The sequence below is a fragment of the Scyliorhinus canicula genome, chromosome 11, assembly GCF_902713615.1.
Source record: "Scyliorhinus canicula chromosome 11, sScyCan1.1, whole genome shotgun sequence".
In the NCBI taxonomy this organism is placed as follows: Eukaryota; Metazoa; Chordata; class Chondrichthyes; order Carcharhiniformes; family Scyliorhinidae; genus Scyliorhinus; species Scyliorhinus canicula.
Window position 1 is genome coordinate 4,016,745 of NC_052156.1, and position 26,225 is coordinate 4,042,969.

Genomic DNA, 26,225 nt, shown 5'->3' on the forward strand with positions numbered 1-26,225 from the left:
GGACTGGGATGAGTGTGTGTGGGGAGTGTAATGTGTGTGTGCGGCTGGGATGAGTGTGTGTGGGGAGTGTAATGTGTGTGTGGGGCTGGGATGAGTGTGTGTGGGGAGTGTAATGTGTGTGTGTGGCTGGGATTAGTGTGTGTGGGGAGTGTAATGTGTATGTGCCGCTGGAATGAGTGTGTGTGGGGAGTGTAATGTGTGTGTGCGGTTGGGATGAGTGTGTGTGGGAGTGTAATGTGAGTGTGCGGCTGGGATGAGTGTGTGTGGGGAGTGTAATGTGTGTGTGCGGCTGGGATGAGTGTGTGTGGGGAGTGTAATGTGCGTGTGCGGCTGGGATGAGTGTGTGTGGGGAGTGTAATGTGTGTGTGCGGCTGGGATGAGTGTGTGTGGGGAGTGTAATGTGTGTGTGCGGCTGGGATGAATGTGTGTGGGGAGAGTAATGTGTGTGTGCGGCTGGGATGAGTGTGTGTGGGGAGTGTAATGTGTGTGTGAGGCTGGGATGAGTGTGTGTGGGGAGTGTAATGTGTGTGTGAGGCTGGGATGAGTGTGTGTGGGGAGTGTAATGTGTGTGTGAGGCTGGGATGAGTGTGTGTGTGGAGTGTAATGTGTGTGTGCGGCTGGGATGAGTGTGTGTGGGGAGTGTAATGTGTGTGTGCGGCTGGGATGAGTGTGTGTGGGGAGTGTAATGTGTGTGTGGGGCTGGGATGAGTGTGTGTGGGGAGTGTAATGTGTGTGTGGGGCTGGGATGAGTGTGTGTGGGGAGTGTAATGTGTGTGTGGGGCTGGGATGAGTGTGTGTGGGGAGTGTAATGTGTGTGTGGGGCTGGGATGAGTGTGTGTGGGGAGTGTAATGTGTGTGTGCGGCTGGGATGAGTGTGTGTGGGGAGTGTAATGTGTGTGTGCGGCTGGGATGAGTGTGTGTGGGGAGTGTAATGTGTGTGTGCGGCTGGGATGAGTGTGTGTGGGGAGTGTAATGTGTGTGTGCGGCTGGGATGAGTGTGTGTGGGGAGTGTAATATGTGTGTGCGGCTGGGATGAGTGTGTGTGGGGAGTGTAATGTGTGTGTGCGGCTGGGATGAGTGTGTGTGGGGAGTGCAATGTGTGTGTGCGGCTGGGATGAGTGTGTGTGGGGAGTGTAATGTGTGTGTGCGGCTGGGATGAGTGTGTGTGGGGAGTGTAATGTGTGTGTGCGGCTGGGATGAGTGTGTGTGGGGAGTGTAATGTGTGTGTGCGGCTGGGATGAGTGTGTGTGGGGAGTGTAATGTGTGTGTGGGGCTGGGATGAGTGTGTGTGGGGAGTGTAATGTGTGTGCGAGGCTGGGATGAGTGTGTGTGGGGAGTTTAATGTTTGTGTGCGGCTGGGATGAGTGTGTGTGGGGAGTGTAATGTGTGTGTGCGGCTGGGATGAGTGTGTGTGGGGAGTGTAATGTGTGTGTGCGGCTGGGATGAGTGTGTGTGGGAGTGTAATGTGTATGTGCGGCTGGGTTGAGTGTGTGTGGGGAGCGTAATGTGTGTGTGAGGCTGGGATGAGTGTGTGTGGGGAGTGTAATGTATGTGTGCAGCTGGGATGAGTGTGTGTGGGGAGTGTAATGTGTGTGTGGGGCTGGGATGACTGTGTGTGGGGAGTGTAATGTGTGTGCGAGGCTGGGATGAGTGTGTGTGGGGAGTGTAATGTGTGTGTGCGGCTGGGATGAGTGTGTGTGGGGAGTGTAATGTGTGTGTGCGGCTGGGATGAGTGTGTGTGGGGAGTGTAATGTGTGTGTGGGGCTGGGATGAGTGTGTGTGGGGAGTGTAATGTGTGTGTGTGGCTGGGATTAGTGTGTGTGGGGAGTGTAATGTGTATGTGCCGCTGGAATGAGTGTGTGTGGGGAGTGTAATGTGTGTGTGCGGTTGGGATGAGTGTGTGTGGGGAGTGTAATGTGAGTGTGCGGCTGGGATGAGTGTGTGTGGGGAGTGTAATGTGTGTGTGCGGCTGGGATGAGTGTGTGTGGGGAGTGTAATGTGCGTGTGCGGCTGGGATGAGTGTGTGTGGGGAGTGTAATGTGTGTGTGCGGCTGGGATGAGTGTGTGTGGGGAGTGTAATGTGTGTGTGCGGCTGGGATGAATGTGTGTGGGGAGAGTAATGTGTGTGTGCGGCTGGGATGAGTGTGTGTGGGGAGTGTAATGTGTGTGTGAGGCTGGGATGAGTGTGTGTGGGGAGTGTAATGTGTGTGTGAGGCTGGGATGAGTGTGTGTGGGGAGTGTAATGTGTGTGTGAGGCTGGGATGAGTGTGTGTGTGGAGTGTAATGTGTGTGTGCGGCTGGGATGAGTGTGTGTGGGGAGTGTAATGTGTGTGTGCGGCTGGGATGAGTGTGTGTGGGGAGTGTAATGTGTGTGTGGGGCTGGGATGAGTGTGTGTGGGGAGTGTAATGTGTGTGTGGGGCTGGGATGAGTGTGTGTGGGGAGTGTAATGTGTGTGTGGGGCTGGGATGAGTGTGTGTGGGGAGTGTAATGTGTGTGTGCGGCTGGGATGAGTGTGTGTGGGGAGTGTAATGTGTGTGTGGGGCTGGGATGAGTGTGTGTGGGGAGTGTAATGTGTGTGTGCGGCTGGGATGAGTGTGTGTGGGGAGTGTAATGTGTGTGTGGGGCTGGGATGAGTGTGTGTGGGGAGTGTAATGTGTGTGCGAGGCTGGGATGAGTGTGTGTGGGGAGTGTAATGTGTGTGTGGGGCTGGGATGAGTGTGTGTGGGGAGTGTAATGTGTGTGTGGGGCTGGGATGAGTGTGTGTGGGGAGTGTAATGTGTGTGTGGGGCTGGGATGAGTGTGTGTGGGGAGTGTAATGTGTGTGTGCGGCTGGGATGAGTGTGTGTGGGGAGTGTAATGTGTGTGTGGGGCTGGGATGAGTGTGTGTGGGGAGTGTAATGTGTGTGTGCGGCTGGGATGAGTGTGTGTGGGGAGTGTAATGTGTGTGTGCGGCTGGGATGAGTGTGTGTGGGGAGTGTAATGTGTGTGTGCGGCTGGGATGAGTGTGTGTGGGGAGTGTAATGTGTGTGTGCGGCTGGGATGAGTGTGTGTGGGGAGTGTAATATGTGTGTGCGGCTGGGATGAGTGTGTGTGGGGAGTGTAATGTGTGTGTGCGGCTGGGATGAGTGTGTGTGGGGAGTGCAATGTGTGTGTGCGGCTGGGATGAGTGTGTGTGGGGAGTGTAATGTGTGTGTGCGGCTGGGATGAGTGTGTGTGGGGAGTGTAATGTGTGTGTGCAGCTGGGATGAGTGTGTGTGGGGAGTGTAATGTGTGTGTGCGGCTGGGATGAGTGTGTGTGGGGAGTGTAATGTGTGTGTGGGGCTGGGATGAGTGTGTGTGGGGAGTGTAATGTGTGTGCGAGGCTGGGATGAGTGTGTGTGGGGAGTTTAATGTTTGTGTGCGGCTGGGATGAGTGTGTGTGGGGAGTGTAATGTGTGTGTGCGGCTGGGATGAGTGTGTGTGGGGAGTGTAATGTGTGTGTGCGGCTGGGATGAGTGTGTGTGGGAGTGTAATGTGTATGTGCGGCTGGGTTGAGTGTGTGTGGGGAGCGTAATGTGTGTGTGAGGCTGGGATGAGTGTGTGTGGGGAGTGTAATGTATGTGTGCAGCTGGGATGAGTGTGTGTGGGGAGTGTAATGTGTGTGTGGGGCTGGGATGACTGTGTGTGGGGAGTGTAATGTGTGTGCGAGGCTGGGATGAGTGTGTGTGGGGAGTGTAATGTGTGTGTGCGGCTGGGATGAGTGTGTGTGGGGAGTGTAATGTGTGTGTGCGGCTGGGATGAGTGTGTGTGGGGAGTGTAATGTGTGTGTGCGGCTGGGATGAGTGTGTGTGGGGAGTGTAATGTGTATGTGCGGCTGGGATGAGTGTGTGTGGGGAGTGTAATGTGTGTGTGCGGCTGGGATGAGTGTGTGTGGGGAGTGTAATGTGTGTGCGAGGCTGGGATGAGTGTGTGTGGGGAGTGTAATGTGTGTGTGCGGCTGGGATGAGTGTGTGTGGGGAGTGTAATGTGTGTGTGCGGCTGGGATGAGTGTGTGTGGGGAGTGTAATGTGTGTGTGCGGCTGGGATGAGTGTGTGTGGGGAGTGTAATGTGTGTGTGGGGCTGGGATGAGTGTGTGTGGGGAGTGTAATGTGTGTGTGCGAGGCTGGGATGAGTGTGTGTGGGGAGTGTAATGTGTGTGTGGGGCTGGGATGAGTGTGTGTGGGGAGTGTAATGTGTGTGTGCGGCTGGGATGAGTGTGTGTGGGGAGTGTAATGTGTATGTGCGGCTGGGATGAGTGTGTGTGGGGAGCGTAATGTGTGTGTGAGGCTGGGATGAGTGTGTGTGGGGAGTGTAATGTGTGTGTGCAGCTGGGATGAGTGTGTGTGGGGAGCGTAATGTGTGTGTGAGGCTGGGATGAGTGTGTGTGGGGAGTGTAATGTGTGTGTGTGCGGCTGGGATGAGTGTGTGTGGGGATTTTAATGTGTATGTGCGGCTGCGATGAGTGTGTGTGGGGAGCGTAATGTGTGTGTGAGGCTGGGATGAGTGTGTGTGGGGAGTGTAATGTGTGTGTGTGCGGCTGGGATGAGTGTGTGTGGGGAGTGTAATGTGTGTGTGAGGCTGGGATGAGTGTGTGTGGGGAGTGTAATGTGTGTGTGTGAGGCTGGGATGAGTGTGTGTGGGGAGCGTAATGTGTGTGTGAGTCTGGGATGAGTGTGTGTGGGGAGTGTAATGTGTGTGTGCAGCTGGGATGAGTGTGTGTGGGGAGCGTAATGTGTGTGTGCAGCTGGGATGAGTGTGTGTGGGGAGTGTAATGTGTGTGTGGGCTGGGATGAGTGTGTGTGGGGCTGGGATGAGTGTGTGTGGGGCTGGGATGAGTGTGTGTGGGGCTGGGATGAGTGTGTGTGGGGCTGGGATGTGTGTGTGTGGGGAGTGTAATGTGTATCTGCGGCTGCAGCTTGTCAGCCTCCCGAGTGTCAATCACGGACCCGGCCAATCCCGCACTGTTTTTAATCAGAATGATAGTGTTCCACGTGGTCTTGGTGTGAGGCCCTTAATATCAGCGGAATCGGTGCAGCTGCAGCACCTATTTTTCATAGAACATAGAACAGTACAGCACAGTACAGGCCCTTCAGCCCACGATGTTGTGCTGACCATTTTTCCTAATCTAAGATCAACCTTGATGTGTTAGGCAGGCTGGGTCGATGTGGACTGCGTTTGATGCAGTGTAGCGAGAGACAGACTTCCAACACTTGATTGGATGCAACACGATTTTCTTTAACATCTAATCTATTATACATGTTCAACTGTGAGTTGACACTATGCTGACTTGACTGGTGATCTGATGCTCACCTGACCAGACTTACTGACTACCACATGGTGTTTGCACTGGCTATGCTCACGAGCTCTGACTGTCTCATAGGCTGGATCCCGAGAGAGCAGGAAAACTAGTGCCCTCTGGCTTTATAGTGGTCGTGTCCTGTCTGGTGATTGGCTGCTGTGTTCTGTGTGTACATTGGTCATCCTGTGTGTCAATCACTGCCTGTCTGCACTCCATTATATACATAGATGTATATTATGACAAATCTAACCTACACTCCTTCAATTTACTGCTGTCCATGTGCCCATCTAAGAGTCGCTTAAATGACTCTGACTCCACCACCTCTACTGGCAGTGCATTCCACACACCCACCACTCTCTGTGTAAAGCACCGACCTCTGACATCTCCCCCATACCGTCCTCCAATCACCTTAAAATTATGTCCCCTCGTGACAGCCATTTCCGCCCTGGGGAAAAGTCTCTGGCTATCCACTCTATCCATGCCTCTCATCACCTTGTACACCTCTATCAAGTCACCTCTCTGCCTTCTTCGCTCCAGTGAGAAAAGTCTTAGTTCTCTCAACTTTTCTTCATAAGACATGCCCTCCAGTCCAGGCAGCATCCTGGTAAATCTTCTCTGTACCCTCTCCAAAGCATCCACATCCTTCCTATAATGAGGCACCAGAACTGGACACAATATTCCAAGTGTGGTCTAACTAGGGTTTTATAAAGCTGCAGCAAAACCTCACGGCTCTTAAACTCAATCCCCATGTTAATGAAAGCCAACATACCATACGCCTTCTTAACAACCCTATCAACCTGGATGGCACCTTTGAGGGATCTATGTACGTGGACCTCAAGATCCCTCTGTTCCTCCACACTTCCAAGAATCCTGCCTTTAACCCTGTATTCAGCATTCAAATTCAACCTTCCAAAATTAATCACTTCACATTCATCAAGGTTGAACTCCATCTGCCACTTCTCAGCCCAGCTCTGCATCCTGTCAATGTCCTGCTGTAACCTGCAACAGCCCTCAACACTATCTACAACTGCCCCAACCTTCGTGTCATTGGCAAACTTACTAACCCACCCTTCCACTTCCTCATCCAAGTCATTTATAAAAACCACAAAGAGCAGAGGTCCCAGAACAGATCCCTGCAGGACACCACTGGTCACCGACCTCCAGGCGGAATACTTTCCATCCACTACCACTCGCTGTCTTCTTTCGGCCAGCCAATTCTGTATCCAGACAGCCAAATTTCCCTGTATCCCATGCCCCTTAACTTTCTGATTGAGCCTACCATGGGGAACCTACCATGGGGAACCATAGGGGACCAGAACAGATTTTTGGAGATGTGCACCCCTACAATTTGAAACTGCTAACCATCTCCACCTCGGCCCCATTGATACTGACAGGGGTGTGTACAGTACTTTGCTTCCTGAGGTCAATGATCAGCTCTTTAGTTTTGTTGGCATTGAGGGAGAGATTGTTGTCGTTACACCACTCCACTAGGTTCTCTATCTCCCTCCTGTATTCTGACTCATCGTTATTCAAGATCTGGCCCACTATGGTCGTATCGTCAGCAAACTTGTAGATGGAGTTGGATGGTGAAGCCGTGCCCAATAGTGGCAATCTTCGTGTTAGCGAACTCATGTGGAAGAGCAGAGGGTTAAAACTATGAAATTGGCTGCAGAAATGGCAGGTGATTATGAATTAATACATAAATCAAAGTTTGGTTTCCGACATCAGTTTTAGCCTGTGAGGGACAGAAACTGGGGACATGAGAAATACTCAAGTGGTCAAGGTAAAGGTGATCTGATGGTAGATAATAAGGAGAGTGTTCCTCAGATTAAAAAAGAAATCCAGGAGGGTGGAAGAAAAATGAAAAGTTGCAGATGTTTTTACTGTAATAAACTAGGCCATGCAAAGTCACAGTGTTGGTGGTTGAATAAAAGCACAGGGAAGGTTGTTGTAGTAAAACAGGGTAAGCCAGGGGGTTTGTTAAAGTGGGAAAGGAAAGCCCAAGGGAAGCGAAGGAGGTGCAAAAGATTGTACAGCCTGATCAAGAGGTGATTGATGAGAAGGTGCAAGATCTCTTTAAAGAATTTACTTGTGTGGGTAAAGTTTACTCATGTGTATCAGGAGGAGCAGGTAAAGAAGTCACAATTTTAAGGGATACAGGAACCAGTCAATGTTTAATGGTAAGAGATGAGGAGTTATGTAGTTTGGGAAGAATGTTGCCAGAAAAGGTGGTGATATGTGGAATTCAGGGTGAGAGGAGTAGTGTTCCATTATATATGGTAAGGTTGGAAAGTCCAGTGAAGAGTGGTGAAGTGGTAGTAGGAGTAATAGAGAAACTATCTTGTCCAGGAATACAGTTTATCTTGGGTAATTATATAGCTGGATCGCAGGTGGGAGTGATGCCTACTGTGGTTGATAAGCCAGTGGAAAATCAGACAACTGAAGTGTTGAAGGACGAATATCCTGGGATTTTTCCGGATTGTGTAGTAACAAGGTCGCAAAGTCACAGGTTAAGACAAGAGGAGAAATCAAAGAATGAAGATAAAGTTGAAGTTCAATTTTTGATCATATGTTTGGAAAAGAACAAGAGGATGAGGCAGATATTTTTAGTTCAGGAAAATTGGCGGAGTTGCAACAGAAAGATATAGAAATAAAACAGGTGTATCAGAAAGCATACTGTCATGTGAGAGTACCTTTAAGAAATGGATGTTTAAGCAATGTACCTTTAAGAAATGGAGCAGCTCATATTATTGGGTGAGGTCAGAGGGGGAGCTGAGCTGAGATCACTTCTGCTTTTTGGGAGTTTTAGTTTCAGTTTTGAGGAAAAGAGCTTGGGTGTGTCTGTGTTTGCAGTGAGCTGGATCTGCTGTGATCTCTGCCAGGAAAGACTATCTCTGAATCATTTGGGTGATTTAAACTCATAATAGTGATGTCTTTAACCTGATGTGTTTTTGTTTAAAGGTGTTAAGTCTTTTGGAGGTTTGAAGGAACATTTTGAGGTATTATTCAGTGTTGTATTATTTTTGGGGTTATCTTTGAAGTAAGGGGTGTTAAGGGATCCAATGTTTATTTGAAAAGGTTAAGCTGAATTCATGGAATCAACATTGTTTTGTGTTTAAAAACCCACGTGTCCATAATTGTAATACTACACCTGGAGACCAAGCCGTGTGCTTGAAAAGCAACAATACATTAAAGGGGGAGGTTGATTGAACTCCATGATACATTTTGGGGTTCTGAACACGCCACTCCCATAACAATACACGGAAGAGGAATCTGAGTCTATACCAGAGTGTTATAACTATAAAAGTGTTGTCTTGATGAGAAAATGGGGACCTTTACATATGCAGGCGGATGAAAAGTGGGCATAAGTTCATCAAGTAGTATTGCCGGTAGGGTATAGAAAGGAGGTGTTACGAGTTGCACATGAGGTACCAGTGGGAGGTCATTTGGGAATAAGGAAAACTCAAGCTAAAATACAGAAACATTTTTATTGGCCTGGACAACATAAAGATGTAGTTAAATGTTGTCAATCATATCACACATGTCAAGTGATAGGGAAACCTCAAGCAGTGATAAAACCAGCGCCCTTAATACCCATTCCAGCATTTGAGGAACCTTTCACACGGGTCCTAATTGATTGTGTAGGACCACTTCCCAAAACAAAAAGTGGGAATCAATATCTTTTGACTATAATGGATGTGTCTACTAGGTTTCCAGAGGCCATTCCAGTACGTAATATTACAGCTAAAAAGATTGTGGAGGAGTTACTTAAATTCTTTGCTAGATATGGACTACCCACAGAAATACAATCGGATCAAGGATCACATTTTACCTCGAGATTAAAACAATTTAAATTAACTGCGTACCATCCAGAATCGCAGGAAGCGTTAGAAAGGTGGCATCAGACATTAATGACAATGTTGAGGGCTTATTGTCAAGATTATCAAGAGGATTGGGATAAAGGAATTCCATTCGTACTGTTTGCAATTAGGGATGCACCTAATGAGTCAACCAAATTCAGTCCTTTTGAACTAATTTTTGGTCATGAGGTAAGAGGATCACTTAAATTGATTAAGGAAAAATTGATAGGTGAGCAGTCAGAAATTACATTATTGGATTAAGTGTCAAATTTTAGGAAACAATTAAATAGAGCAGGTGAATTGGCTAGACAACATTTGAAAGTTGCACAGCATGTGATGAAACAGGTGTCGGACGAGAAAGCAATAGTTTGTAGCTTTGCAAGTGGAGATAAAGATTCAGCACTGTTTTCAGGGGTCGGTCAACGTTTAAAAGCTAGGTTTTGTGGACCTTATCAGATTGAATAGAAATTGAATGAGTTGAATTATTTGGTAAGACGCCAGTTAGAAGGAAGACTCACCGAGTGTGTCATGTGAATATGCTCAAAGAGTATTGTGAAAATGAAGGAGAGCAAAAGGAGGATGTTTTAGTGCTTCTAACTCAAAGTGAAGAACCAAATCCAGGTGACTCTGAATTTGACATTCCTCAAATTAAATTGTATAACGACGATGTTCTTAAAAATTGGGATAAATTGTTGAGCTACCTTCCAGAGGAAAAACAAACTGACCTGAAAGAGTTATTGATATCACATGGGAAAGTTTGTGGAAATAAGTTGGGAAGTAATAAAATGGTGAAACATGATGTAGATGTGGGAGATATTGTTCCAATTAAACAACATCCATATAGTCTTAACCCTTTAAAATTGGCACAGGTTAACAAAGAGATTGAAAGTATGTTTAAAAATGGCATGATTGAAGTGGGTTGCAGCCAATGGAGCTCACCCATAGTGATGGTACCTAAACCAGACGGTACCCAACGGTTGTGTGTGGACTATAGAAAGGTTAATGCAGTTACAAGAACGGACTCTTATCCTATCCCACGTCTCGAGGATTGCATTGCGAAAGTGGGACAATCCGCTTTTATTTCCAAATTGGATTTACTTAAAGGTTATAGGCAGTTCGTTTATCTGAAAGGGCGAAGGATATTTCAGCTTTTGTGACTCCAGATGGTATAGACCAATTCAAAGTTATGCCATTTGGTATGAAAAACGCCCCAGCCACATTTCAACTGTTAACTAATACAGTTTCAGGATTACCCAATTGTGGGGTATACATCGACGATCTAGTAGTGTTCAGCCCGACATGGACAGGACATTGAAAACATCTGATGGAGTTATTTGATTGACACACTGACACACACACACTAACTCACACATACTGACACACACACAGTGACTTACACACACTCAAACGCACACCTAGACACATTCCCAAAGACTGACACATGCACTGACGCGCATGGACACGCACTCTGACACACATACTGACACATACATACATGGCGCCCACACTTCATGATACACACTGACGCAGACACATCCCGACACACACACTGACACAAACTGGCACACACACATACACACACACGCCCTGACACGCACATGGAATGACACACACACTCACAAACACAGTGACACACATGCAGCCACCACCCTGACACACACACACTGACACAAATTGATACACTCACTGGCACAGATCCAGTTACACACACTCTGACACGCACAATGACTCACATAGTCTGAAATACACACACTGACCCACACTCACACACACATTGACACATACATACTGACACACATACACCGACACACTGACACACACGCATTTACATACACACACTGACACACACACTTAGACACGAACACACAGACTGACACTCACACTGACATACACCCTGACACACACCCTGACACAAACACTCCCTGACACACAGAAGCACACACTCACACTCTCAGGCTTCTGTGTACATACACTGACACAGACACTGACACACACACAGACTGACACACACACAAACACTGACACTCACATTGACACACATCCTGACACGCACCCTGACACACACTCTGACACAAACACTCCCTGACACACAGAAGCACACACTCACACTCTCAGACTTCTGTGTACATACACTGACACACACTGACACAGACACACACTGATACACACACAAACACTGACAAACACACATTCATACACACAGAGTGACACAGACTCACAGACTGACACTCACAGGAACATACAAACACACACCCTGACACACACCCACTCACACACACTCACAGACTCACTGACACATACAGACACAGAGGCACACACATCGTACACACATACTGACACAAACACCCACACACTGACACAGACTGATACACACAAACACACACACTAACTCACACACTCTACCACACAGAATGACACACACTGACACACACACACTGACACACACACGCACACTCTCTCTCTCATACACACACACTGACACTTACACAGACACAAACACAGATACACACACAGACTGACACACACACACTAACGCACTAACTGACACATACACACACACACTCACACATACTGGAGGTAGGCCGTAAATACTCCGAGGCCCCGACCGTAGAGCTCTTGGCAGAGAGGAAAGAGCCACAAAGGAACTTTGATCTGACCAGGAAAGCAGTGCACCAACTCCGCCAGGCACGTGGGACCCTATGCGAACACGGAGACAAAGCCAGCTGCCAGTTGGCACACCAGCTGAGAAAGCAGGCAGCCACCAGAGAAATTGCGCAAATCAGGGATACCAGAGACACATTAGAAACAGAGCCAGAAAAGATCAACAAAACCTTCAAGGCCTTCTACCAAGGGCTGTACACTTCAAAGCCCCAATGGGGGAGTCTGGCATGAAACGGTTCGAAGAACAATGAACAAAGAAAAGTACAGCACAGGAACAGGCCCTTCGGCCCTCCAAGCCTGCGCCGACCATGCTGCCCGTCTAAACTAAAATCTTCTACACTTCCTGGGTCCGTATCCCTCTATTCCCATCCTATTCATGTATTTGTCAAGATGCCCCTTAAATGTCACTATCGTCCCTGCTTCCACCACCTCCTCCGGCAGCGAGTTCCAGGCACCCACTACCCTCTGTGCAAAAAACTTGCCTCGTACATCTCCTCTAAAACTTGCTCCTCACACCATAAACCTGTGCCCCCTAGTAATTGACCCCTCTACCCTGGGAAAAAGTCTCTGACTATCCACTCTGTCTGTGCCCCTCATAATTTTGTAGATCTCTATCAGATCACCCCTCAACCTCTGTCGTTCCAGTGAGAACAAACCGAGTTTATTCAACCACTCCTCATAGCTAATGCCCTCCATACCAGGCAACATCCTGGTAAGTCTCTTCTGCACTCTCTCTAAAGCCTCCACATCTTTCTGGTAGTGTGGTGAGCAGAATTGAACACTATACTCCAAGTGTGGCCTAACTAAGGTTCTATACAGCTGCAACATGACTTGCCAATTTTTATACTCAATGCCCCGGCCAATGAAGGCAAGCATGCCGTATGCCTTCTTGACTACCTTCTCCACCTGTGTTGCCCCTTTCAGTGACCTGTGGACCTGTACACCTAGATCTCTCTGCATTTCAATACTCTTGAGGTTTCTACCATTCACTGTATATTCCCTACCTGGATTAGACCTTCCAAAATGCATCACCTCACATTTGTCCGGATTAAACTCCATCTGCCATCTCTCTGCCCAAGTCTCCAAATGATCTAAATCCTGCTGTATCCTCTGACAGTCGTCATCGCTATCCACAATTTCTATCTGCAAACTTACTAATCGGACCAGTTACATTTTCCTCCAAATCATTTATATATACTACGAACAGCAAAGGTCCCAGCACTGATCCCTGCGGAACACCACTAGTCACAACCCTCCAATTAGAAAAGCACCCTTCCATTGCTACTCTCTGCCTTCTATGACCTAGCCAGTTCTGTATCCACCTTGCCAGCTCACCCCAACCCCATGTGACTTCACCTTTTGTACCAGGTCTACCATGAGGGACCTTGTCAAAGGCCTTACTGGATTGGATTGGATTGGATTTGTTTATTGTCACGTGTACCGAGGTACAGTGAAAAGTATTTTTCTGCGAGCAGCTCAACAGATCATTCAGTACATGGGAAGAAAAGGGAATTGAACAGAATTCAAGAAAATACATGAGAATACATAATAGGGCAACACAAGATATACAATGTAACTACATAAGCATTGGCATCGGATGAAGCATACAGGGTGTAGTGTTAATGAGGACAGTCCATAAAAGGGTCATTTAGGAGTCTGATGACAGTGGGGAAGAAGCTGTTTTTGAGTCTGTTCGTCCGTGTTCTCAGACTTCTGAATCTCCTGCCCGATGGAAGAAGTTGGAAAAGTGAGTAAGCCGGGTGGGAGGGATCCTTGATTATGCTGCCTGCTTTCCCCCGGCAGCGGGAGGTGTAGATGGAATCAATGGATGGGAGGCAGGTTCGTGTGATGGACTGGGCGGTATTCACGACTCTCTGAAGTTCCTTGCGGTCCTGGGCCGAGCAGTTGCCATACCAGGCTGTGATGCAGCCCGAGAGGATGCTCTCTATAGTGCATCTGTAAAAGTTGGTAAGGGTTAATGTGGACATGCCAAATTTCCTTAGTTTCCTGAGGAAGTAAAGGCGCTGTTGTGCTTTCTTGGTGATAGCGTCGACATGAGTGGACCAGGATAGATTTTTGGTGATGTGCACCCCAAGGAATTTGAAACTGCTCACCATCTCTACCTCGGCTCCGTTGATGCTGACAGGGGTGTGTACAGTACTATGCTTCCTGAAGTCGATGACCAGCTCTTTAGTTTTGCTGGCATTAAGGGAGAGATTGTTGTCATTGCACCACTCCACTAAGTTCTCTATCTCCCTCCTGTATTCAGACTCGTCGTTGTTCGAGATCCGGCCCACTATGGTCGTATCGTCAGCAAACTTGTAGATGGAGTTGGAACCAAGTTTTGCCATGCAGTCGTGTGTGTACAGGGAGTAGAGTAGGGGGCTAAGTACGCAGCCTTGCGGGGCACCGGTGTTGAGGACTATTGTGGAGGAGGTGTTGGTGTTCATTCTTACTGACTGTGGTCTGTTGGTCTGAAAGTCAAGGATCCAGTTGCAGAGTGGAGAGCCAAGTCCTAGGTTTTGGAGCTTTGATATGAGCTTGGCTGGGATTATGGTGTTGAAGGCTGAAGTCCATATAGACAACATCCACTGCCCTCCCTGCATCAATCATCTTTGTGACCTCTTCGAAAAACTCTATCAAGTTAGTGAGACACGATCTCCCCTTCACAAAACCGTGCTGCCTCTCGCTAATACATCCATTTGCTTCCAAATGGGAGTAGATCCTGTCTCGAAGAATTCACTCCAGTAATTTCCCTACCACTGACATAAGGCTCACCGGCCTGTATTTTCATAGAATTTACAATGCAGAAGGAGGCCATTCGACCCATCGAGTCTGCACCGGCTCTTGGAAAGAGCACCCGACCCAAGGTCAACACCTCCACCCTATCCCCATAACCCACTAACCCAACCCAACACTCAGGGCAATTTTGGACACTAAGGGCAATTTATCATAGCCAATCCACCTAACCTGCACATCTTTGGACTGTGGGAGGAAACCCACGCACACACGGGGAGGATGTGCAGACTCTGCACAGACAGTGACCCAAGCCGGAATCGAACCTGGGACCCTGGAACTGTGAAGCAATTGTGCTATCCACAATGCTACCGTGCTGCCCTACTGTAGTTCCCTGGATTATCCTTGCTACCCTTCTTAAACAAAGGAACAACATTGGCTACTCTCCAGTCCTCCGGGACATCACCTGAAGACAGTGAGGATCCAAAGATTTCTGTCAAGGCCTCAGCAATTTCCTCTCTAGCCTCCTTCAGTATTCTGGGGTAGATCCCATCAGGCCCTGAGGACTTATCTACCTTAATATTTTTCAAGACACCCAACACCTCGTCCTTTTGGATCTCAATGTGACTCAGGCTATCTACACACCCTTCTCCAGACTCAATATCCACCAATTCCTTCTCTTTGGTGAATACTGATGCAAAGTATTCATTTGGTACCTCGCCCATTTCCTCTGGCTCCACACATAGATTCCCTCGCCTATCCTTCAGGTTCCTTGACGGATTGGACATACCAGTCATGGGGGAGGGCAGAAAACGGGGCCTGGAATCACCACTAGCACTGGGAGTGATCATGGACAGTCTGTGCGGAGTCTGCACGTCCTCCCCGTGTGTGCGTGGGTTTCCTCCGGGTGCTCCGGTTTCCTCCCACAGTCCAAAGATGTGCGGGTTAGGTGGATTGGCCAGGCTAAATTGCCCTTAGTGTCCTAAAAATGGGGTTGTTGGGTTACTGGTATAGGGTGGATACGTGGGCTTGAGTAGGGTGATCATTGCTCGGCACAACATCGAGGGCCGAAGGGCCTGTTCTGTGCTGTACTGTTCTATGTTCTATGTTCCCGGCGGACTTCCACAAACAATTTGCGACAGCGCTGGCCCCGCACCTGCGGGAGATGTTCACAGACTCGCTAGCTAGGGGCACACTGCCACCCACGTTAACACAGGCCTCAATCTCGCTGATACCTAAGAAAGACAAAGACCCAACGGAATGTGGGTCATACAGACCCATCTCACTGCTGAACGCAGACTCCAAAATACTGGCCAAAATCCTAGCCAAAAGGCTAGAAGACTACGTAACAGAAGTGGTCTCAGAGGACCAGGCGGGCTTTGTCAAAGGTAGACAGCTAACCTCGAACATCAGGCGCCTGCTGAACGTGATAATGACCCCCTCCGGGGAGAGAACACCAGAGGTGATCGTCTCCCTGGACGCAGAAAAGGCCTTCGATAAGGTCGAATGGAAATACCGCACTGAGGTACTGGAGCGGTTCGGGCTTGGAACAGGATTCACCTCCTGGATAAAGCTCCTATACAACGCTCCCATGGCGAGGGTACGGACCAACAACACCAACTCCCAATACTTCCAGCTGCACAGGGGAACCCGACAAGGATGCCCACTGTCCCCGCTGCTGTTCGCTCTAGCGGTCGAGCCACTAGCAATCGCGCTCAGAGCGGCAAAAAGCTGGAGGGGTGGCAGAGAGCGCAGAGTCTCAGTCTATGCAGATGATCTGCTCCTCTACATTTCGGACCCACAGAGCAGCATGGACGGAATCATCACGCTCCTGAAAGTGTTTGGCACCTTCTCTGGCTGGTTTAGCACACTGGGCTAAATCGCTGGCTTTGAAAGCAGACCAAGGCAGGCCAGCAGCACGGTTCAATTTCCGTACCAGCCTCCCCGAACAGGCGCCGGAATGTGGTGACTAGGGGCTTTTCACAGGAACTTCATTTGAAGCCTACTTCTGACAATAAGCAATTTTCATTTTCGACTCAACATGAGAAAAAGTGAGATCTTCCCGGTACACACACAAGGGGGGGGGGGGGGGGGGGGGGGGGGCTGCACTAAACAAGCCCAACACGCACACTCACACACACATACTGACACACACGCACTGACACACACACTCACACACACATACTGACACACATACACTGACACACTCACACACACATACTGACACACATATTAACAATGACACACACACTGACACAAACACTCACACATCCACCCACAAACACTGACACACACATCTGGCACACACACTGACACACACACTGACACACATACTGACACACACACACTGACACACATACTGACACACACACACTGACACACACACACACACACACTGACACACACACACACACTGACACACACACTGACACACACACACTGACACACATACTGACACACATACTGACACACACACACTGACACACATACTGACACACACACACTGACACACACACACACACACACTGACACACACACACACACTGACACACACACAATGACACACACACACTGACACACACACTGACACACATACTGACACACGCACACACACTGACACACACACTGACACACATACTGACACACACACACACACTGACACACACACTGACACACACACTGACACACACACACACACACACTGACACACACACACACACTGACACACACACTGACACACACACACTGACACTCACGCTGACACACACACTGACACACACACACTGACACACATACTGACACACACACACTGACACACACACACACACACACTGACACACACACACACACTGACACACACACTGACACACACACTGACACACATACTGACACACACACAATGACACACACACACTGACACACACACTGACACACATACTGACACACGCACACACACTGACACACACACTGACACACATACTGACACACACACAATGACACACACACACGCTGACACACACACTGACACACACACTGACACACACACTGACACACACACACTGACACACACACACTGACACACACACTGACACACACACACTGACACACACACTGACACACACACACTGACACACACACACTGACACACACACACACACACACTGACACACACACACGCTGACACACACACTGACACACACACAATGACACACACACACACTGACACACACACACTGACACACACACACGCTGACACACACACACACTGACACACACACTGACACACACACAATGACACACACACACTGACACACACACGGACACACACACTGACACACACACTGACACACATACTGACACACACACACACACTGACACACATACTGACACACACACAATGACACACACACACGCTGACACACATGCTGACACACACACAATGACACACACACGCTGACACACACACTGACACACACACACGCTGACACACACACACACACACACTGACACACACACAGACACACATACTGACACACACACTGACACACACACTGACACACACACTGACACACACGCAATGACACACACGCTGACACACACACACTGACACACACACACTGACACACACACTGACACACACACTGACACACACACAATGACACACACACACTGACACACACACACTGACACACACACAATGACACACACACACTGACACACACACTGACACACGCACACACACTGACACACATACTGACACACACACAATGACACACACACACACTGACACACACACTGACACACACACTGACACACACACTGAGACACACACTGACACACACTGACACACACACACTGACACACACACACTGACACACGCTGACACACACACACTGACACACACACACTGACACACTCACTGACACACACACTGACACACACACTGACACACACACTGACACACACATACTGACACACACACACTGACACACACACTGACACACATACTGACACACACACGCTGACACACACACACTGACACACACACACTGACACACACACACACTGACACACACACTGACACACACATACTGACACACACACACTGACACACACACTCACACGCACACTGACACACATACTGACACACACACGCTGACACACACACACTGACACACACACTGACACGCACACTGACACACACGCTGACAAACACACACTGACACACACACTCACTGCCACGCATATTAACACTGACACAAATGCACACACACACTGACTTCACAAATCGATAGGGGTTCCACTCGATGAATGTGCAGCTCCACATCCTGCATGTCTGCCCCCGATACCCGGGCAGTGTGCACGACCCCTTCATCCAGGCACACGATTCGGGCAATGTTCAAGATGCCCCCCTCTGGCTGGCGATTGGCTCCTGGGTGACAGGGGTTGTCCACTGCTGTCGTGGCTGATGACGACTATCCGGAGGCCACAGAGGGACATGGAGACCCGCTACAATGATGCCCACACAGCGACCAGGATTGTGATCGTGCGGTGATTCGGCCGACTGAAGATATGGTTCAGGTGCTTGGACCGCTCTGGAGGAACCCACCAGTATAGCGCTAAGAGAGTCACCCGCATAGATTTTTACATAGAATTTGCAGTGCAGAAGGAGGCCGTTCGGCCCATCGTGTCTGCACCGGCTCTTGGAAAGAGCATCCTACCCAAGGTCAACACCTCCACCCTATCCCCATAACCCAGTAACCCCACCCAACACTAAGGGCAATTTTGGACACTAAGGGCAATTTATCATGGCCAATCCACCTAACCTGCACATCTTTGGACTGTGGGAGGAATCCGGAGCACCCGGAGGGAACCCACGCACACACGGGGAGGATGTGCAGACTCCGCACAGACAGTGACCCAAGTCGGAATCGAACCTGGGAACCTGGAGCTGTGAAGCGATTGTGCTATCCACAATGCTACCGTGCTGCCCTATCGCATCGTGGCAGCCTGCTGCATTCTCCACTACATCGCGCAGCAGAGGGGCGACGTGCTGGAGGAGATGAACGGTGGGGTGATATGCATGTGCACATCACTGTGTATAGTTATCTATCAATGCATATAGTTATCGTAACTGGAGGTGGCAATAGAGATACAGCATGTAACTCGGGATATCTGGCAGTTGGTAGTACGCCGTACTAGAGGATAGTCGCACTAGAAGTAGCTCCAGGAGAATTCACTTAATTCATTTGTTTTGTTCCAGTTTGTATCATAGTTCGTTACTTATCTTTCCACGCTTCATTTTGTTAATAAAACTAACTTACAAGTCAAGGAACTCGGTGTTCTGTGTGCATCTGTCCTCCCATTTTGCCCCCGTCCCCTGCGCCCCCTCTGCGGCCAGGCCAGACTAGCCCTACCCGCACACCCCTCCGACAGAGCCGCCAGGCAGGTTGTAGCCGTGTGCACAAGTGGTTAATGTGAACAGATATACACAGGTTTGTGCTCTAGCCCTTATCGCTGTACTCTGCGCTGCACCTGTGCCAACCTAACCGGTGTCTAACATTCTGGCCTTACGGGCCCTAACGCTACGTCTCGGTGGATCCCCAGATGGTACAGCAGGAGTGGTGACGGCCTGCTGTGGTTCCCGCCCTGCGACCTCCGTCCCTTATAGATGGGCCCAGCTGCTGCTCGGGTCTCCCGGGTGGCACGGTGCCGCCCTTTCTGCCCGCTGCCAATCGGGTGCGCCAGGTACAGGAGGGGGGGGGGGGAGAGTCCTAGGTGCTGCAGTGGTGTCCGGCACCTCCCCTGTGAGAGTCACCGGCAGAGGCCCCATCACCTCCTCCTCCCTCGGAGTGCCCGATAGCCCCCGGGCTATTCAATGGGACAGGGGTGCGAATGGAGATATCTGTGCCAAGTCATCCAGCACCTGTCCAATGCCACCGCTGCCCTCAGCCCCTGGGCCACGCTCTGTAGCACTGCTGCAACGTCCAGGTGGCCCTGGCATATGGCTGCCTGTGAGAGGACAGCCCTGTCCTGGGCCTCGGCCACCGCCCGTACTGAGCGCCCCAGGCCTTGGATGCTCTGTTCCATGGTCGACACCTTCGCCCCTAATTGCCCCCACCGCGGGCGCCACCCGTGCAGTGTTGGGCTGGGTGGCAGGCATGACCAGCATCACCTCCTGCTGCTGCACGGGGTTGGACTCCTCCAGCTGCTCCTGCAGGTGCTGGATGTTCGCCGACAACCCCTCATGTTGTCCCTGGCTCTGTGACTGCATCTCCACTATCGATGGGACCGTCCGTTCCAGAGGCCCAAAGTTGATCTGGACGGCAGCTAGTCCCTGGGGTCAGCGTGCCCCCCGACCGTCCCCTATCCATGCCTCTCAGGAGCTCCTACCTCCACCTGCTGCCCTGGACCGACCGCGTGGTGAGCACCAGACAGTGTCCCAGGGGCCTCTTCAGTAAAGTACCCAACCGAGGTGAGTGTCTCTGGGATGGTGGAGGGTGTTGGGGACAGCTGTGACAGGAAGTCAGTGTGGGCCCCGGTCCACCGTGTCTGTGGCTGCGATCGAGGGCTCCGGCCTGTGTCCGTGTCTGACTGCTCCTCCTGGAGTTGGGGTTGTGATTGGGGTCGGGGCGCGGGTAATTCATCAGCAGGAGATCCTACAAGACACAAGACAAGGAGCACTATTGGACCGCTGGTCGGGGTGGTGAGTGGAGGGGGCAATGTGGGTCCTATTCCGGTTTTCTCCCACTTCCGGCGGTTGTACGCCACATTCTCCTGGGGGTGGGGGGGCAGAAAATGCCGCAGTGTTAGGCAGTCGGATGCATGCAGCACAGGAGGTGAGTAGCTGGTGACCTTTATAGCTACGACATCCGGCCAAGGCATCCGGCCAGGGAATCCGGCCAGGACATCCGGCCAAGGCATCCGGCCAAGGCATCCGGCCAGGACATCCGGCCAGGGCATCCGGCCAGGGCATCCGGCCAAGGCATCCGGCCAGGGCACCCGGCCAGGGCATCCGGCCAAGGCATCTGGCCAGGACATCCGGCCAGGGCATCCGGCCAGGGCATCCGGCCAAGGCATCCGGCCAGGGAATCCGGCCAGGGCATCCGGCCAGGGCATCCGGCCAAGGCATCCGGCCAAGGCATCCGGCCAGGGCATCCGGCCAGGGCATCCGGCCAAGGCATCCGGCCAGGGAATCCGGCCAAGGCATCCGGCCAAGGCATCCGGCCAGGGAATCCGGCCAAGGCATCCGGCCAGGGCATCCGGCCAGGGCATCCGGCCAAGGCATCCGGCCAGGGAATCCGGCCAAGGCATCTGGCCAAGGCATCCGGCCAGGACATCCGGCCAAGGCATCCGGCCAGGGCATCCGGCCAAGGCATCCGGCCAGGGCATCCGGCCAGGGCATCCGGCCAGGGCATCCGGCCAGGACATCCGGCCAGGACATCCGGCCAAGGCATCCGGCCAGGGCATCCGGCCAAGGCATCCGGCCAGGGCATCCGGCCAAGGCATCCGGCCAGGGCATCCGGCCAGGGCATCCGGCCAGGGCATCCGGCCAGGGCATCCGGCCAAGGCATCCGGCCAGGACATTCGGCCAAGGCATCCGGCCAAGGCATCCGGCCAGGACATCCGGCCAGGACATCCGGCCAAGGCATCCGGCCAGGACATCCGGCCAGGACATCCGGCCAGGGCATCCGGCCAGGACATCCGGCCAAGGCATCCGGCCAAGGCATCCGGCCAGGACATCCGACCAGGGCATCCGGCCAAGGCATCTGGCCAAGGCATCCGGCCAAGGCATCCGGCCAGGACATCCGGCCAAGGCATCCGGCCAGGGCATCCGGCCAAGGCATCCGGCCAGGGCATCCGGCCAAGGCATCCGGCCAGGACATCCGGCCAAGGCATCCGGCCAAGGCATCTGGCCAAGGCATCCGGCCAGGACATCCGGCCAGGGCATCCGGCCAGGACACCCGGCCAGGGCATCCGGCCAGGGCATCCGGCCAGGGCATCCGGCCAGGACATCCGGCCAGGCAATCCGGCCAGGGCATCCAGCCAGGGCATCCGGCCAAGGCATCCGGTCAGGACATCCGGCCAGGACATCCGGCCATTCAATGAGGCTGGCACCAAGGTTGGTGGAGTGGCAGATCGTGTTGAGGATTGTCAGAGGATACAGCAGGACAGGGATAGGTTGGAAACTTGGGCAGAGAAATGGCAAATGCAGTTTTATCCGGACAAATGTGAGGTAATGCATTTTGGTAGGTCTAACATAGAAGGTAAATGGCAAAACTCGTAGGAATATAGAATTTCAGAGAGATCTGGGTGTGCAGGTCCACAGATCTTTGAAAGTAGCAACACAAGTGGACAGGGTCGTCAAGAAAGCAGACGGAATGTTTGCCTTCATTGGACGAGGCATCGAGTTTAAAAACTGGCACGTCATGTGACAGTTGTACAGAACCTTGGTAAGGCCGCACTTGGAATATTGCGCACAATTCTGGTTGCCACACTACCAGAAGGATGTGGAGGCTTTGGAGTGGGTGCAGAGGAAGTTTACCAGGATGTTGCCTGGTCTGGAGGGTGTTAGCGATGCGCAGAGACTGAATAGACTCGGGCTGTTTTCATTAGAAAGGTGGAGGTTGAGGGGTGACCTGATAGAGGTCTACAAGATTATGAGGGGCATGGATAGAGTGGATGGGCAGGCACTCTTTCCCAGGGTGGGAGGGGTCAGTCACCAGGGGGCAGAGGTTTAAGGTCTGTGGGGCAAAGTTTAGAGGAGATGTGTGAGGCAGGTTTTTTACACAGAGGGTGGTGAGTGCCCAGAACGTGTTGCCAGGGGAGGTTGTGGAAGCAGATACGTTAACGGCGTTCAAAACGCATCTCCCTGGGAGAATTTTATTCTGAAATATCCCTTTAAATGTCTGCCACTGACTCCCTATTGACCTGTCCCCTCACCTCTTTTGCCAGTTCACTTATGCTCGCTCTGCTTTCATTCCCATATAATCACCCTTATTCCAGTTTAAAATACTCTCCCTCAAACTGAAGCATCATGACAGCTGATATCCATTGGCTCTTTCACTGTCAGATTATCAATGGATCCTATCTTTTTTCACAATCCCAGGTCGAGATGCCGATGTTGTAGCTGTACTGGGATAGATAAGCTGGGTGTGCGGCTCAATCTGGTATTCTGTACCTTTGCTGGAATGTTGTCAGGGCCCAGAGCCTTTGCAATGTGCACTACCTTCACCATTCACGTGGAGTGAATCGTCTTGGCTGAAGACTGACATCTGTGATGCTGGGGACCTCCGGAGGAGACCGAGATGGATCATCCACTCGGCACCTCTGGCTGAAGATTGATGAAGATGCCTTATCTTTTGCACTGATGGGCTGGGCTCCTCCATCACTGAGGATGGGGGTATTTGTGGAGCCTCCTCCAGTGAGTTGTTTAATTGTCCACCACCATTCACGGCTGGATGTGGCAGGACTGCAGAGCTTAGATCTGGGGCTGGTTTAGCACACTGGGCTAAATCGCTGGCTTTTAAAGCAGACCAAGGCAGGCCAGCAGCACGGTTCGATTCCCGTACCAGCCTCCCCGGACAGGCGCCGGAATGTGGCGACTAGGGGCTTTTCACAGTAACTTCATTGAAGCCTACTCGTGACAATAAGCCATTTTCATTCTTTCTTTCTTTCTTTCATTGGCTATGGGATTACATAGCTCTGTCTATCACATGTTTCCACTGTTCGACACACGTCATCTCGCTAGGTTGACACCTAATTTGTAGGCATTCCTGATGCACTGCTGGTGTGCCCTCCTGCACTATTCCCGGGTTGATTCTCGCTCTTGGTGGTCATGGTAGAGTTGCAGAGAATATAGATATGCCTCGAAATACAGTTTGTGGTTGAGTACAATTTTGCTGTGAATGGCCCAAAGCACCTCATGGATTCCCAGCTCAGAGCTGCTGGGTATGGAACAGTGGTAGTGCCACACAACACAATGGAGGGCATCCTGAATGTGAAGACGAGACTTGATCTCCACAAGGGCTGTGCAGTGGTCACACCTACCAATACTGTCCTGGGTGGACAGGTTCAGTGAGGATGGGGGTCAAGGATGTTCTTCCTGAATATTTGCTCCCTCACCCCATGCTGCAGTCCCAGCCAAGCAGCTGTGCCCCCGAGGATCGAGCTGCTCAGTCAGCTGGGCTGTCACCGAGCCACTCTTGGTGATGGACATCGGAGTGCCTCACCCGGGAGGCATTCTGTGCCCTCGCCACCTTCAGTGCTTCCTCCAAGTGGTGTTCAATGTGGAGCAGTATAGGTTTATCAGCTGTTGGAGGTGGGGGGGGGGAAGGCAGGGGGCTGGTGCATGGTCATCAGCAGGAGGTTTGCTTGCCCATATTTGGCCCAATGCCAGAAGACTTCACGGGGTTGGTTAGACTGAGGGCATTGCGCACCCATCTCAGAGCAATGCGATTAAGCTGGTTGGGTATTTTTACTTCTGGAGAAGGACTTGGAGACCTTAAGAGAAACTAGGGACAGGCAATAAATCCTGGCTCGTGAACGAGCAGAAAAAGAGGAATTTAAAATTACTGCGGATGCTGGAATCTGAAAGGAAAGGGAAAATGCTGGAAAATCTCAGCAAGTCTGGCAGCATCTGTAGGGAGAGAAAAGAGCTAACGTTTCGAGTCCGATGACTCTTTGCCAAAGCTTTAAGATGATGACTGGATTGGATAAGTTATATGTGGAGGGAACATTCTCACTTGCCGAAGGTGGGCCATGAATGAGAGATAGATATTAATAAACCCAACTGGGAAATATTTCTTTACTGAGGCAGCGGTGAGTATGTGGGACTCGCTCGCTACCATACAGAGTGGCAACTGGATGAATAGATGAGAGAATATGGGATAGAAAGATGATGCTGGAAGGCTGTGATACACGTGATACCGTGTACGGAGGCTCATGCTGATGTGATGCACCAGCAGAGGCTGATTGTGTGAATTTACTGTTTCTCATAAATCTTTATGATATTTATCCATATTTGTAGCTTGCCAAGTCAACTGTTGGCTCCCTCAGCACTGCAGCACCCATTCATGCCATCGTGGACAACTTGCCGATCCCATTCCTGATAATTGTCCCGATTAAACCCATTTAACATCCACCTCCATTTCTCCTCATTCCCAACTAGGCTTCTCTCCAGCTTCTACTTGCGAGATGCCTGCTTTCAGCCTGATTCAAGTCCGGGCTTTTATGCTGGGAGAGCTCTCTGCTTGCAGCCTGTTGACTTGAGCTAAACTGGGGGTGGTGTTCAAGCCATTATGTTGTCAGAGTTTGCCAACACTCTGGTTCCCATACCAACCGTGGGACCTACTGACAGGCAAGATTGAAAAGAAAAATGTTTCTAGAACAGAACTTATATTAATAACCTTGTGGCCTACGTCCTGACACATCTGGAGGGTCGAGATATATTTCACCAGCCTCCCAACACAAAGGCAGAATCAATTGCGCAGCACGATCAGGGCATTCGGTCCATTCTGTGCGTCCTGTCTTTTTGAAAGAGTTATCCAGTCTCACTCTGCCCCTGAACTCTCCCTGTAGTGTTGCAAACCTTTCTCCAGGATATATACACAGTTTCTTCAATGTTATTAAATCTGCTTCCATCGCCCT

General features: G+C 50.7%; 1 protein-coding gene across 1 annotated transcript in view; it reads left to right on the forward strand.

Annotated features, from left to right (window-relative positions):
* The window catches only part of LOC119973631 (sodium- and chloride-dependent taurine transporter-like), a gene marked incomplete at its 5' end in the record, with an annotated part of 85,620 nt that extends 59,907 nt beyond the window's left edge, over positions 1 to 25,713 (forward strand). Inside the window, 3 exons of the mRNA XM_038812012.1 lie at positions 9,547 to 9,549; positions 23,197 to 23,205; positions 25,606 to 25,713. Coding sequence (XP_038667940.1) covers positions 9,547 to 9,549; positions 23,197 to 23,205; positions 25,606 to 25,713 — 120 coding nt within the window. The remainder of the gene's footprint in view (positions 1 to 9,546; positions 9,550 to 23,196; positions 23,206 to 25,605) is intronic.
* Between the last annotated feature and the right edge of the window lie 512 nt (positions 25,714 to 26,225).